Source organism: Camelina sativa, chromosome 11, assembly GCF_030686135.1.
Source record: "Camelina sativa cultivar CO46 ecotype springtype chromosome 11, ASM3068613v1".
Classification (NCBI taxonomy): Eukaryota; Viridiplantae; Streptophyta; class Magnoliopsida; order Brassicales; family Brassicaceae; genus Camelina; species Camelina sativa.
In genome coordinates, this window is record NC_141890.1 from 12,922,747 (window position 1) to 12,937,298 (window position 14,552).

The 14,552-nt window shown below is 36.2% G+C and overlaps 2 protein-coding genes and 1 long non-coding RNA gene across 5 annotated transcripts; 2 read left to right on the top strand and 1 right to left on the bottom strand.

The window, feature by feature from the left end:
- Positions 1-561: 561 nt before the first annotated feature.
- LOC104723273 (SH3 domain-containing protein 3) lies at positions 562-3,421 on the top strand. Its single transcript, XM_010441605.3, has 10 exons — positions 562-1,061; positions 1,354-1,476; positions 1,763-1,832; positions 1,932-2,086; positions 2,166-2,267; positions 2,346-2,543; positions 2,618-2,680; positions 2,758-2,847; positions 2,937-3,011; positions 3,106-3,421. Exons 1-10 carry the CDS (start codon positions 1,002-1,004, stop codon positions 3,223-3,225), a joined length of 1,056 nt encoding a protein of 351 aa, XP_010439907.1. The 5' UTR covers positions 562-1,001; the 3' UTR covers positions 3,226-3,421.
- On the bottom strand, positions 3,404-9,510 carry LOC104723275 (ABC transporter B family member 9). 3 transcript variants are annotated; one of them, XM_087474373.1, is made up of 13 exons: positions 9,211-9,510; positions 8,557-8,821; positions 7,934-7,988; positions 7,675-7,851; positions 7,368-7,589; positions 7,037-7,275; positions 6,431-6,956; positions 6,078-6,351; positions 5,352-5,991; positions 5,049-5,277; positions 4,691-4,957; positions 4,352-4,615; positions 3,404-4,272 (listed from the first exon to the last, which is right to left on the bottom strand). In XM_087474373.1, exons 4-13 carry the CDS (start codon positions 7,717-7,719, stop codon positions 3,628-3,630), a joined length of 3,351 nt encoding a protein of 1,116 aa, XP_087330499.1. In that variant the 5' UTR covers positions 7,720-7,851; positions 7,934-7,988; positions 8,557-8,821; positions 9,211-9,510; the 3' UTR covers positions 3,404-3,627. The 3 variants fall into 3 exon arrangements, with proteins under 3 accessions (XP_087330499.1, XP_010439908.2, XP_087330500.1); XM_010441606.3 differs by having other exon boundaries at positions 9,089-9,232; XM_087474374.1 differs by lacking the exon at positions 9,211-9,510 and having other exon boundaries at positions 8,557-8,914.
- On the top strand, positions 8,999-12,295 carry LOC147933907 (uncharacterized). Its single transcript, XR_015571991.1, has 2 exons — positions 8,999-9,134; positions 9,253-12,295. It is a non-coding gene; the product is annotated as an uncharacterized LOC147933907 (long non-coding RNA).
- Positions 12,296-14,552: the final 2,257 nt, after the last annotated feature.

A 14,552-nucleotide genomic window follows, 5' to 3' on the forward strand; every position in this document is an offset into this window, starting at 1 on the left:
GTTAAAACCGACTAATTAAAAACAAAAATTATTGTCTCACTTCTAAAACTTTCAAAAATAAACGAAAGTAAAGTATGTTTAATCCTACAAAATATATACTTTTGCACTATTGGTAGACTAATAAAATCTTCGTTCAACAACTTTTTTTTATTACAATAAAAATAAAAAAAAACTTTACAACAACTTTTGGTATATTTATTAACGCGATCGTGAATATTTATAAGTTCTAAAATATAGGCACCAAAATGGTCGTGAGTTGAGTTAATTTCGCACTATAGGTTATTTAATTAACTAGAGTCAATTTTGGGTGATAAATTCCAATATTTTACCTTCTTTTTTAGCATCATGTTTAGTATTATTGTTGCATGATTTTTAACAAAAAAAAAAAAAAATTGTTTTTTTAAAGATTATATGGTAAAAATATCTCATTGGAGTTTGTAGTCGGTAGTGTATAGGTTGTCTTTTCAGATTATTATTATTATGTTATGGCAGTTAGGACAAATGATATGGGAGGTGTGGGGACAATATCATACAAGTGGTTCTGAGTTGGCCATGTCAGATACTCTATTTCGTTATTTACTTTAGATAATTAATCATTCATTAATTATCGTGTAACGTAACTAAAAGGTAACGCCTCGTTTTCGTTTGGGGATGTTATATAATTGTACAGTCTTCTTCTTCCTTAGTTTAATTTCAATCGCAAACGCTACAGACCGGTTCGGTTCGGTTCAATCTCAGATATTAAATTCACTGGTAACCTTTCTCGAACCGAACCGACCCAATTCGGCTCAGATCGATGTGTGTGACGACGATTTCTCTCAGACGATAATCAGTGTGAGACATCGAGTCGAAGAACATATTTAGAATCAGATCTGATCTGCTTTGTAAGTTTCTAAGCTAGTCTGATCGAAGTTGAGATCTCCCAATTCCACTCAGGCTTGCCTCTTTTTGATTCCTGTAAAATCAATTTTGGGGTAAAATCAAAAGAGGAGGAAGTGACAATGGATGCTTTTAGAAGACAAGCGAGTAAGCTCAGGGATCAAGTCGCAAAGCAGCAACTGGTAGTTTCACCTTCTTTAATCTCCGCCAACTAGTTTCATTTCTTCTGATTCAGCGAAACGCATCCCAATTTAGTTACTTTGTTGCGAACCTGCTAATTTTGGAAATGTGTTCTTTCAATTCCAGGGAGTGTTTGATTTTGAAAGCTGCATACCAATTTCGTGTTGTTAGAATAGATGATTTACGCATTTTGATTTGTATATAAGCATTATAGAGTGTTGTTGTTTGCTCTTAACAGTCTTGGTGATGATTTCATTAATTTGTGTTGGTGTGTGGTAAATTTTGGAAATGTAGGCTGTGATCAAGCAGTTCAGTGGGACTGGTTATGAAAGCTCAGATGTAATGGTGATTGATGAGTTAGAAATGCAAAGGCATCATCAGCTCGATAAGCTATACCGCTCTACTCGTTCTGCAAAGGTTAGACTGGAATTGACTTATTATCTTACTTCAGATATTGACTTTATGTTTATGGCATTGTCTGTCTTAGAGACTGATCTCACACATTTATATGAGTTGATTATTTGGGGAGAAGGATTCATCATAGCATAATATCCTCAAAACTAGTGTTAAGGATTCATGTTTATGGCATTATCTGTATTAAGACTGATCTCACAGTTTATATGAGCTGATTGTTTGAGGGAGATGGTTCAGTACGATTCATCTTAGCATAGTAACATCAAACTTATGTTATTGTCACTTTCAGGAGTTCCAGAGAGAGATAGTTAAAGCAGCTGAGACTTTTACCACGATCGGGCTCCGGCACATTGAAGCAGGTACCTTCTGAATGAATACCTTTATGTTACCTATCATTGGTTGTATTACAATATGAGACATTTGTAAGGGTTTTTTTTTTTTATCATCTTTAATGTCAGGAACCAAGTTGTCTGAAGATTGTTGTAGGTATGGGAACGAAAATAGTCAGAACATTGATGAGAATATTCTAGCCAAGGCTGCAGCTATATATGGTGATGCTCGGAAACATGTAGACAAAGAACAGGAAGACTTCAACAAGCTTTTGGCTTCTCAGGTTCGGCTTCGATTATCTGTCTTAATCTTAGTATGCTACGTAGATAGCAAGAGTAAACCTTTTTGTTAAATGCGTTAAGGTTTTGGATCCTCTTAGAGCTATGGTTGCCGGTTCTCCTCTGGAAGATGCTCGTCATCTTGCTCAACGTTACAGCCGCATGAGACAAGAAGCAGAGACACATGTAATCTTCTTAAAATCTAAGTTCTATGATGATGTTGGCTATATTGTAATGTAAGTTAAAGTCTTAAAAGCACAACAGGCAACAGAAGTCTCTAGAAGGCAGGCACGTGTAAGAGAAGCTCCGATTCCAGAAAATGTGGCAAAGCTTCAACTAGCAGAAGCAAAGATGCAAGAGCTAAAGGCAAACATGGCAGTTCTTGGTAAAGAAGCAACTGCTGCGTTGGCGGCTGTTGAATCACAGCAACATAGACTCACTTTCCAGAGGCTTGTGGCTATGGTATGTTTTACATACATACACACTGGATTTTGTGTCTTATAAAGATTACTATTTACCGTGTTGCTTACTCTTAGGTTGAAGGGGAGAAGAATTATCACTTGAGAATAGCAGCAATCCTTAGTGACATTGAAGCAGAGGTTAGTAATGCAAGAATCGTTTTCATATTTGAATCTCATCAAAAGCTCACACATTTTGGCCTTACTGCGTTTCTTAGATGGTAACTGAGAAACAACACAAAGAATCTGCTCCTCCTGCGATTCCAACAGAGAACGGCTCAGAGAAAACATCATATTTTTTAGCTGAAGTAAGTTTTTTTATCCTTTCGAAATATCATCCATCCGATATCTCAGACAAAGAGAAAGACTCTTTTCAACATATTTCTTCCCTCGACAGGTGGTTCATCCGTTTTCCGCTGCTTCAGAGAAAGAGCTAGACTTGAACAAAGGAGATTACGTCGTTGTCCGAAAGGTTCACATGTTACTACAAAAATCAAAGAACTACTCTTTGTGGTGAGAGAGCATGAATTTTAACTTTGTCTGCTGTTTTTCTTTCCTATTCTCAGGTGAGCCAAACCGGTTGGGCTGAAGGAGAATGCAAAGGCAAAGCTGGTTGGTTTCCTATGGCTTACATTGAGAAACGACAGAGACTTCCTACAAACAACTTTGCTGCTGAAGTTTACTGAGACTCTTCTTCAAAGATTTCATTTTTTTTTTCCTTACATTTGTGTCTGAAATACTTAGTTTCGTTCAGTCATTTCTGCCAAAAAAAAAAATACTACTCTTGTTCATATTTGTTTATCCAAATAGTGTTTACCTCCAAAAAAAAATGTTTCGTTGGTGCCCTATTGATGAGTGTTCTTATTGCAGATTAAAAAAAATATATTGAAGCTTCAAGTTAATAATCCTATGACTTGCAGGGAAACAATAACAAAAAGGTAAATTAGGAGTTAGTAATTTGACCACAAAGATTTTTTGTTCATCCAATAACATTTGGAACCCACTCTGTTTTGTCTCAAATTTATGAGTTTAACAGAACGAAATTGACGAATCAAATCTAAAAATTCTCTCTTTCAGTCAAAAGTCTCTTAATTTGAAGTCATGTGCAGAGTGACAAGAGAAGCATAAGCACCACCTGAAATCTTCATCAGTGTCTCATGCCTTCCCTTCTCAGCAATAACGCCGTTTTTCACAACCGCGATCACGTCTGCGTTCTTGATCGTCGTGAGCCGGTGAGCCACAACTACGGTGGTTCGGTTCACCATAACTCGATCAAGCGCATCCTGAACCACACGCTCAGATTCAGCGTCCAACGCACTAGTCGCTTCATCAAGCAACAAAATCTTAGGATCTTTTAAAATGGCACGAGCAATCGCAATCCTCTGTTTCTGACCTCCCGATAGCTGAACACCGCGTTCTCCAACTGACGTTTCGTAACCCTGAGGCAACGAGCTGATGAAGTTATGCGCGTTTGCGGCTTTTGCTGCTGATACAATCTCTTCCTCTGTGGCTCCACCGGTTTTACCATAAGCTATGTTTGATTTGATCGTCTCGTTGAACAGAATCGGTTCTTGACTAACCAGACCCATCTGTTGCCTTAACCAACTCAATTTAAACGTTTGAATCTCCACCTGATCGATCAAAATCTTGCCTGAATCCGGATTATAAAACCGCTCAATCATGCTTATCACCGTTGATTTCCCGCTCCCGCTCTCTCCAACAAGTGCAACGGTCTGAAAAAAATAACAACCAATAACCAAATCATTAACCGGTTAAACCGAATCTAACCGGGGGAAAAGACTGTTTTCTTACCTTTCCGGAAGGGATACTCAAGCATAAGTCACGGAAAATCTGAACGTCCGGTCGCATAGGGTACCGGAAACTAACATGTTTGAATTCAATATCGCCATGAACGTTTTGCAACGTTGTACCTTCATCAGAGCTAGAATCAATCTTCGGTTTACTATCGAGGATATCGAAAATGGAAGCTGCAGAGTCTTTAGCTTTGCTTGTATCAGGTGCCATAGCACTCGTTTGTGATACTCCAATCGCCATGATCGTCAATGCAAAGAAAACCTGTACCAGTAGAAATCACTAAACCAAACCGGATCTTAACTAAACCAAACCGAGAAATTATTTTCTTCTTCTTACCTTGAAGACTTCACCAAATGTGGCTTTACCTATTTGAATCAACCCGGCACCGCAGACGAAACATACACAATTGATGCAATAGAGAAAAAAGTAAGAGAAACCGAAACCCGCACCGCTCATAAGACCTAACCGGACACCGTTCTTCTTCGGTCCATCGCATTTTTGTTGGTATAAATCCATCACTTTGCCCTCTGCGCAGAAAGATGCAACCGTTCTTGTGCTTCCCACTGCATCATTTGCCACTTGACTCGCTTCTTCATACATCGCCTAAACCAGGATGAAATCCATCAGTAAATTGAAATTGTGACTAAACCGGAACCGAACCAAAAAAAATGTTTTGACCATTATTACAGTAAACCTTAGCATCTGCGCTGAAACCGGTCAAGAACTTGGTTTGAGCATATCCTTGGATGACAATAAATGGTGAGAGAGCAAGAACTATGAGAGCTAGCATCCAGTTCGCTGTAAACGCTATTATCAACCCAGTGGCTACAGTAGCTATGTTCTGTACTATTAACGCCAATGCATCTCCTACCAAACTCCTCACTGTTGAAGCATCTGTGGATAACCTCGCTCCAATCGCACCGCTGAAACAAAACGCAAATTAATATTAGAATTTAAAACATACAAAATACGCATTTATATCATAATATTATGTTACCTTGAATTAGATGTGTCATCGAACCAACTGATTTCTTGATGAACCACTTTATCAAAAGACATTGATCGGATGCGTTTGATCAGCTTTCCTCCAGCGATACCGAAGAAATAGTTTTGGATAGGGATCATGACGAAATTAGCTACACCGAGAGCGACATATATCAGTGCCCAAAAATGTGAATCTTTTTCTAGTATCGCTGCTGGCTCATAGAACATATTGATCGAGCTCGAAAGAAGTAAACCGAAAATGGGAAACAACGTTCCGTGAACCATTGCGGCAAGTGACCCGAGCAATAAAACCGGGATTTCCGGTTTGTTGAGGCGAGCAAGCCGTTTTAATGATACTTTCTTGTGTCTCACGGTTGTTTCCTCATCTTGTATCTCCTCGGTCTGGTTAACGCTAACGCCTGGTATAAAGAAATTGGAAGTGAGAGAGAAAGAGTGGCGGCTGCTCGATCTCGATGAATTCCGGCTAACTGATCTTCTCATCGCTGATGATAACCTACGACTTCCTGACCTCTCCACGTCTAAGCTTGTTTCAGGTCTCTCTGTTTCGTTAGCTTCTTCTTTTGATCCTTCTTGAAGACGAACAAGCTGTGAATAAGCTCCCTCGGGATCTTGAATCATCTCATCGTGAGTCCCTGTAAAAATATCCACAATCGATTAGTTTTAGTGCCAATACCGTTTTCAATAATAGGTCATTTGTAGCACACGGTAACTTTAGTACCTTTCTCGACAATTTTTCCTTGGTGGACAACGGCGATTATGTCGGCGGTTCTTATTGTGGTCAACCGGTGAGCAACCACAACGGTAGTCCGATTTGACATTAAGTTCACGAGCGCGTCTTGAACAATACGTTCTGATTCTGCATCTAACGCACTTGTTGCTTCATCTAAAAGCAAGATTTTAGGGTTTTTCAAAATTGCCCTAGCTATAGCTAGCCTCTGTTTCTGCCCACCAGACATTTGCGTCCCGTGCTCTCCTACCATTGTATCCAAACCCTATTAACATAGAGAATTTCATTACAACGAATACAAATCCCTTCTAATCTTATTTTCTGTATTGAAAAATTTAAGGCACCTGTGGGAGTTTGTCAATGAATTTAGCCGCGTTAGCAAGCTCAATTGCAGTTCGAATCTCTTGATCGGTCCCATCTTCTTTCCCATAAGCTATGTTCTCCCTTATTGTGGTCGCAAACAACACAGGTTCTTGGCTAACCAAACCGATTTTGCTTCTTATCCATTTGAGCTTAAGCTTTTTCAAATCAACGTTGTCTATCAAAACTTGTCCTGATTCCGGATCATAGAACCTCTCTATTAGACTGATAACCGTCGATTTCCCGCTTCCACTCTGTCCCACTAGAGCCACCGTCGTGCCGTTCCGTACAAAGAGCGAGAATCCAGCAAAGATTTGAACATCAGGCCTTGCCGGATACCTGAAGTAAACATCTTTAAGCTCAATGTCTCCTCTAATGTCCTCAAGAACAGAACCGCTCATATCGTACGCATCAATCTTTGGACGCCTCTTGATCGTTTCAAACATTTTGAAAGCTGCGGCTCTTCCTGCGGCGAAAGCATTCAAACTCGGTGATGTTTGCCCTAATGACCTGACAAGACAAGGTAGCTTGATAAACACGTAAGATTGTATGCAATGAGTCAAATTGAGGGATTAGAATCTCTAACTCACATTCCTCCTGTCAAGACCGCAAAAATTATATTGATGACTTGTCCGCCATTGTAACCTTTCTCCATTATTAGCTTTGCACCATACCAAACCGCTAAACCGTAGCTGCAAAACATCACGCCTAGCAGTGTACCAAGGCCTAGACCAGAGATCAAACCCTGTTGAACCATAGTCTTGTAAGCGACCTCGAGCTTCCGTTCGTATTTTTCCGTTGCTTTTTTCTCTCCGGTAAACGCTACTACCTAAGGAAAAAATAAAACAGCGATTTGATCTAATGACACGGAGATTAATGTAATTATGGAAAGGAGAAAGAGAAAAGAAGAGGAGAACCCACTGTTCTAATGGCTCCAATGGTTTGTTCAACTACATTTCCAGCCTCTGCGTAAGCCACTTGACCACGGCTAGCCATTTTAGACATGACCAGAGACATGGCTGCACCTGCCATCACAAGCAGAGGGATACAACTCAAAAGAACCAACGTTAAAAGCGGGCCTTTAATAAATGCAATCGCGAATCCTCCAACGAAAGTCGTTCCTAGTTGTATGACTTTTCCAACCTGTGCATCAAAACCAACAGTTTTTTAGGTCTCTTGTATCGCAAGAAATTTACAATATTCCTTATTGTATTTGATTAACAAAAACCTTTTCTCCCATGGCGTCTTGAATCAAAATTGTATCTCCAGACATTCTTCCGATGACCCTCTCCGGTGTTTGTCTCCGTATCGAAGTAGCCAATATCTTGTCTTAATATCGTTTTCAGGTAAAGACCACGAATTGTGGCGGATTGACGTTCTCCAGTGACCATCCAGCATGAGACCTCTGTTGAAGAATTAGCAGAAGAAAGTGTTAACTTGGAACACAAGTTACAAAGAGAGAAAAAACAGAGAGTAGTAAAGCTTACGGAGGAAGGCGACGACACAAGAGTACACTGCAAGGTACAGAAACTTTACAGCAACCTGTAAACGTGGAAGGAAGATTAATGGAAATTTAGTCACTAAAATTTGATTATGTTCCACGCCAAAAAAAACTAAAGTTGCTTTCAGTCTTTAACTTTAAAGTAAAGGCTAAATAAACAGTATCTTTGTCCATATCTTTAAAACAAAGGAAACAGTAAACTCCATTAATGCATATTTATTTCATGTAACTCATAAAAAATAAAGTATAATTATATCAATCAATGTGATTTTTAAAAAGCAGAAATTAAAGTGTGTTTCCTATTTAGTAAGTTACATCATAATTTTTCTTAACAAGATTATAGTTTTTTTCCCTTTTTTATTGGTCAAAATTACTATAGGATAATCTAAAAAATCGATCGAGAGCCTCCGTAACTGAAATCAAAAATCAAGAATCGTTATTAACTTTTTAATGATCACTAAAATCAAGAAAAATATTCACCCTAATGCTTAAATCAAGGATGTCTTATTTCTTGATCCAGAAAATCTGACTCGGCTCGATCTAATCAAACCCCAAATTTAACTAAAGAAAAAAAAAAGATAATCTATACTAAAAAAAAGGAACCCTAACCTTCCACACTTCTCTAACCATATGATCTGGATCGGTGGTACCAAAGGAGTTTATGAGCTGGCCGAAGATAAGAGTCATTAACGGCTGAGTAAGGCCGTTACCCATGGCGGCGAGAGTCCCGACGGTCATCAAAACTACGTCGGTTTTTTCGGCAAACGAAAACAGTTTAAAATACGACACTTTCTGATTACCACCATCATTCTTCTTCTTTGTCGGTTCCTCCTCCATTGTTTCTTTTCTTTCCTCTTCTTTTTCCATAATTATCCTATAGGAACATTAAAAAAAAAAAAAAAAAAGTCGATCGAGACTTTGTAGGTATAATAAAAACTTTCACGGGATCTATGAGATGAAGGGAGATGTTTGAAAAAATATAGAGAAGGCTTTATATAATAATTAAGGCTTATAGCGTAAAGAAAGAGATATCAAAATTTGATTACGCGTTCTTGAATGAAAAAACAAAACAATCCAGACTGTAAGAATATGAGAATCTGAGAGGGTTTCTAGATGGAGAGAGAGAGAGAGATAAAGAGACCTGAACAGAAGTGATGAGACAACGAAGAGAGTGGAGAAAAAAACTGGTGAGATTTCAAATACCGTTATGGGGTTTTTTTTTTTTAAGATCTCGCTTATGTATAAGTCATACCACTAACTTACTTTTTTTTTTTTGTGCTCGCTCGTCGTCTCTTCCTAAATTAGACAGTTACATACTATTCTTTAGTCTCCTCCTTGCCGTTTGCGTTATGATGTTGTTAAGGATTTTAAGAAATTAAGCGTTACTTTTTTTTTTCGTAAGATATATGAAGAATTAAGAGCATTTCTATGGGGAGTTTTTCATCGAAATATCCCACCCAAAATGAATAAAAACAGTAAGATAATATTTTGTAATCAAATATATGTTAGGATCGATTTTCCTATATTTATGAAAAAAATATCTATCTCTCTCTCTCTCTCTTCAAAAATCAATACATGTCATATCTCGTTTTATAAATAGTTTATATTTTTATAATAAATCAAATACCCTATAGTTAGTATAGTTAGTAATTAAATATTTTATATGTTGCTACTTTTTTATTTTTTATAAATCATAATATAATACTATCTATATATCAAACTCCATTATTTTTATTCGATATTACTTAAAAGAATAATATGCTTTTTAAAAAAACTGAGATTTTACGTTTAGAAAAATTAATGGTTTTATTATTGTTATCAACATGTTGCAATTAGAATTTTAAGATTTTATTATTGTTATATTTGGAAATAAATATAATTAATTAATGCAGTTGAGTTCTTTAAAGTGTAAATTTGATAGGTTTAGTTTAGATGATATTAATGAAAGGTAAAAATATAAAATATTTATTTAAAAAATAGTAAAGTTTGAGAAACAAAATAAAATCATCATCAAAAGTACACTTTAAATGGACCAAATAATGGAAAACAAAAGGACATACGGGTTTAGGATATTAGTCAAACATACTAGAGATATCATAATAGAAAATCATGTAATAATATAAGAACATATTATAGTCTTCAAGCAACCTTTCCAACATATATATTCCAATAAAATTTATCGATTCAGAGATTCGAATTCCCAAGAAATTAAACTATTGTTTATTCCATTAGGTTCCACCAAGTATATGAGACTAATAAATATTTTTTTTCAGATAACAAACTAAATATTATTGTTATTTTTCACTCTTTATTTATTTGCTAAATTAATATTGTATACACACTTTTTTATTGAAATATTGTGAAATAGAATGTAATGTATGTATTCTAATAAAAGAGAAGAAGTATTTATACGTACAAGAGTTCTCTATATGTGATAAGACTAAATCCTAGTAAATCTAGACTTTATAGAATATTTACATATTTCCTAGGCTATTACCCTCCCTCACGTTGATGGTACGTAATCCGTAACACCCAACGTGGACAAAAGCTTTTCCAATGTTAGTCTAGGGAGAACTTTAGTAAGTAGATCAGCAATCTGGTCCTTAGTATAAATATGTTCCGTAGTAATAAGCTTAGCAAGAACAGAATCACGAACTTGATGACAGTCGGAAAACAGGATTAACCGCAATATGAATTGCCGCCTGGCTATCGCAATGTAGAGTAACAGGAGCAGTGTGAGCAACATCAAGATCTGTGAGAAGAGATTTTAACCACTTGATTTCCTTAAGAATGTGTGCCATCGCTCGATACTCAGCTTCAGCGGAAGAACTTGAGACAGTTTTCTGCTTCTTTGTTTTCCAGGAAATAGGAGAGTCGCCCAAATAAGTGACATAACCAGAGAGGGAACGACGAGTTAGAGGACATGCATTATAGTCGGAGTCACAGTAGGCAGAAAGGTGTAGAACACTACCAGACCGAAGTAAGATGCCTTGAGCTGGCGAGCTTCCCAATGAGCCATAGTGGGCTGCTTCATAAATTGGGAAAGAATATGAATGACATAACACAGATCAGGACGGGTGATTGTAAGGTAGATTAAACGTCCGATCAGACGACGATACTGCTCAGGACTAGCAAACGCGGGACCTTTGTTGGTGGCAAGTTTGTGATTCAGCTCAATAGGAACAGGGGAAGGCTTACAACCAAGCATACCTGCTTCTTGAAGAATATCCAATGCATACTTACGTTGAGAAAGACAAAATCCATCCGGACCACTCGAAACTTTAAGACCAAGAAAATACTTGAGCTTACCAAGATCTTTCATGTGAAAACAAGTGTGAAGTTGTTCTTTGAAGTTAGCAATGGCCATAAGATCATTCCCAGCAACAATGAAGTCATCAACATAAACCAGTACATGAATGACCGAAACACCATTCTTGAGAGTAAAAAGAGAATAATCAGCATAGCTCTGTGTAAAACCAAACTGACGAAGCGCAATAGACAACTTTGCAAACCATCATCATGGTGCTTGTTTGAGACCGTATAAGGACTTGCGTAGACGACAACTCTTAGTGGGATCTGAACACCTAAAACCGGGTGGCAATTATCATCCTCATGTTCTTTTTCGATTTCCGCGGCAGCCGCACAAGAACATGTACGACCAGTCTTGTAGTTATGTAGTTCTTCCCAAAGTAAGAACATGTTGGCCGTCTTGTTACAAGCAGCAATCTCATCCTTTAAAAGGGTCTTAAGAACACTGTTTCCTATGGAGAAACGTCGACGAAGACTCTCCCAGAGTTGGGATGCGTCAGAGACAAAAGAAACAGTAGAGCGAATTGGCGGATCGATGGAGGTTCGAATCCAACCGACAATCATAGAGTTTGTAGCAAGCCACAACCCTAACTCTGGATCCGCAGACGGCTTAGGGATGGAACCATCAAGGAAGCCAAGCTTTTGTTTAGCTTAGAGAAAATTGCGAAATTCGAAAGCCCATTCAGCATAGTTATTCTCCTTTAAAACAACAGAGGAGATCAAAGCACCGAGATTATCATATGCGTTGAGAAAGTAGGGAGAAGCCGTCGAGGTTGTGGCTGCGGCCGGGCCGGTAAGAAAATCATGAGGCTGTGGTTCCGACATAGTTGTGTAGTAGTAGTAGTAGTAGTAGTAGTAAGGGTAGAAGAAGAAGAGAAAAGAGTAGTGGTGTTGCAAAGAACAACTACGGCTGTGGTGGTGGTGTAGAGAAGAGGAAAAAAAATTAGGTCACAAAATTTTATATTCTGATACCATGAAATATTGTGAAATAGAATGTAACATGTGTGTATTCTTATAAGAAAATAAAAGTATTTATACATATAAGAGTTGCCTATACGACTAAATCCTAGTAAATCTAGGCTTTATAGAATATTTACATATTTCCTAGGCTATTACTTATGTTCTAGTTTTGTTATGAAGATGGAAAACTAGGAAGTATACGTATATATATAATATATTGATTGGTTTAGAGTTAATTCGAATCATATTAAACATAATTTAGTCATAAGGATTAAGGAGAACCCCTAGTGGAGAATCAAACATCTTTATATCGGCAAATTTATGTGTAAACTTACTTTTGGAAAAGATGGTATGTGTATAGAGTATAGACTAGTAACTAATAAGTGTTCTCTAAGTGTATTAGTAGTGTATTACTCCTTTTCTTTTCATAATAAGTGTTTTTATGATTTAACAAATATTTTATTGTGTTTTTTAAATGAACATTTTGAAATAAGTACCAAATTTATCTCTATAATTTTTTTTCTAACGAGAGAAAATGATATACCATATCATTAAAGGTGTACTTGAAATTTTAAAGTTTTCTTATTGTGTGGAAATTGTATAAGGTTATGCAAGAAATATATATCATGCGAAAACAACTACTACAGTTATGCAAGAAATATATATGTATATGAAATAAATATATGATTTCTACTTTATTTCATAATTTATATTCTTTTATAAATAAGAAAACAACTACTTCTACCAAAAAAAGAAAAAAAAAAACCATTACTTAGGTATTTCTGGAAGCATGGGGAAGCTAAGCCATAACCCATAAGGATTGATTACCGCACATTGATAGACTGAAGCTAAAATTTCAGTTGTTATTGTTCCGAGATATAACTTGTACTCATGGTTTTTGTTTCTTCAAAGCAAAAACCCGAAAAAGATTCAAATCAAAAACTAGGTTTGATTATGGTTCGGTTTTTACGGTTTTAGAGTTTATCGGTTTATTAATCTGAAAGGAGACAAGTTTGCTTATCTGTTGTTATGCTTTGGATGTTTGCCTTTTCAAAAATTAACATTAATATTTTTTTTTAAGGGAAAATAAATTAAAAAGGAGAATTTGATTCTAATTTTTATAGAAATAATAGAAGAAAACTATGACGCATTAGGCATTACTGTTACAAGTCACATAACTCATTATTTATCAATAATTTTTCACCTTTGTTGTCAAAACTAGTCACTTCTCGACTTTTGAAAACTAGTCACTTCTTTCACTACATAAGACAACGTCAACTAGCGACAAAGTTTTATCAATCATTAACCTCTTCGCTAGCTAAACAAAAAGGTCGCAAAATTTACTTACGAAAGGCTACTATTTTTTAACTATTGTTAAAGAATATATATAATTTTTAAATAATATTCGGCGGTGGTCTGTCGAGCGGATTGGATAACGTTCAACTGGTTATGAACTTCTCTAATATTATACATGTCAAGTGACATTACCATATTTCCAATGTGACTTTCACAATTCTGTTTCAGCGATGGATGAACAATTTATATTTTAATCACTTTTTAGATAATGAAAAATTAGAATCCTTGTATAACATCTGCTTAATTAAGTTATATATGTTTTTGTTTTTTTTTATAAGATTCAAATTATACAAATATTCCTAGTGAAAAAATAAAAGATTTTCACAATTCAGATGCACTAAGAAGTGAGAAGTTATGCGATTAAGATCAACGATATATAGAGTAGTTGACAAAAAAAAAATCTTTCTTTCTGGTATAGAGACATAAAGAGTGGTTGACATTTAAAGCAAATTTAAAAGTATTCTTCCGAATTACGTTATCAAATATATACTTGAAAGGTATTATGCCGTTCGAGATTCTTGGTTCTACGGCATACAAACAAGCTAGCCATGCAATTATGTCTTTGCAGTGAATCAAATAATCTTATATCTTTATAAATAAAAAAAATAGCACATAAACTTAAACAAAGACGAAGACGAAGATGAAGTCAATATATATAGTCCCTCGATCGAAATATGGTGTCAAGATAGCTTTTTGAGTATATCCTATATATACAATTTAGTTATCTGTTTAGTACTATACTTTAACTAGCTAGTGATGCACGTACAATAAACAAAAATTCTGACAGTTAATGGAATAGAACCAGATTCACTGATCAGTTATACGTCACTATCGACCATGAAGTTAAAGAATACATTCGACTGCAAAAAAACATTATATGTGAAATATTTTTATTTCCTCCATTCTTTCGTTTGACCGAGAGAAACCAATCTAATTTATTTTGTTCCTGTGGTATATCCACAGACTTTCAATTTAAATAT

Excerpts from the sequence above, each read along its gene's own strand:
- LOC104723273 (XM_010441605.3), top strand. The coding sequence starts at position 1,002 with ATGGATGCTTTTAGAAGACAAGCGAGTAAGCTCAGGGATCAAGTCGCA. Across the intron at positions 1,833-1,931 it reads GCTCCGGCACATTGAAGCAG|GAACCAAGTTGTCTGAAGAT; the intron begins GTACCTTCTGAA and ends CTTTAATGTCAG. Across the intron at positions 2,268-2,345 it reads GACAAGAAGCAGAGACACAT|GCAACAGAAGTCTCTAGAAG; the intron begins GTAATCTTCTTA and ends AAAGCACAACAG.
- LOC104723275 (XM_087474373.1), bottom strand. The coding sequence starts at position 7,719 with ATGTCTGGAGATACAATTTTGATTCAAGACGCCATGGGAGAAAAG. Across the intron at positions 6,957-7,036 it reads GCGGTCTTGACAGGAGGAAT|GTCATTAGGGCAAACATCAC; the intron begins GTGAGTTAGAGA and ends TTGTCTTGTCAG. Across the intron at positions 5,992-6,077 it reads AGGAAAAATTGTCGAGAAAG|GGACTCACGATGAGATGATT; the intron begins GTACTAAAGTTA and ends ATATTTTTACAG.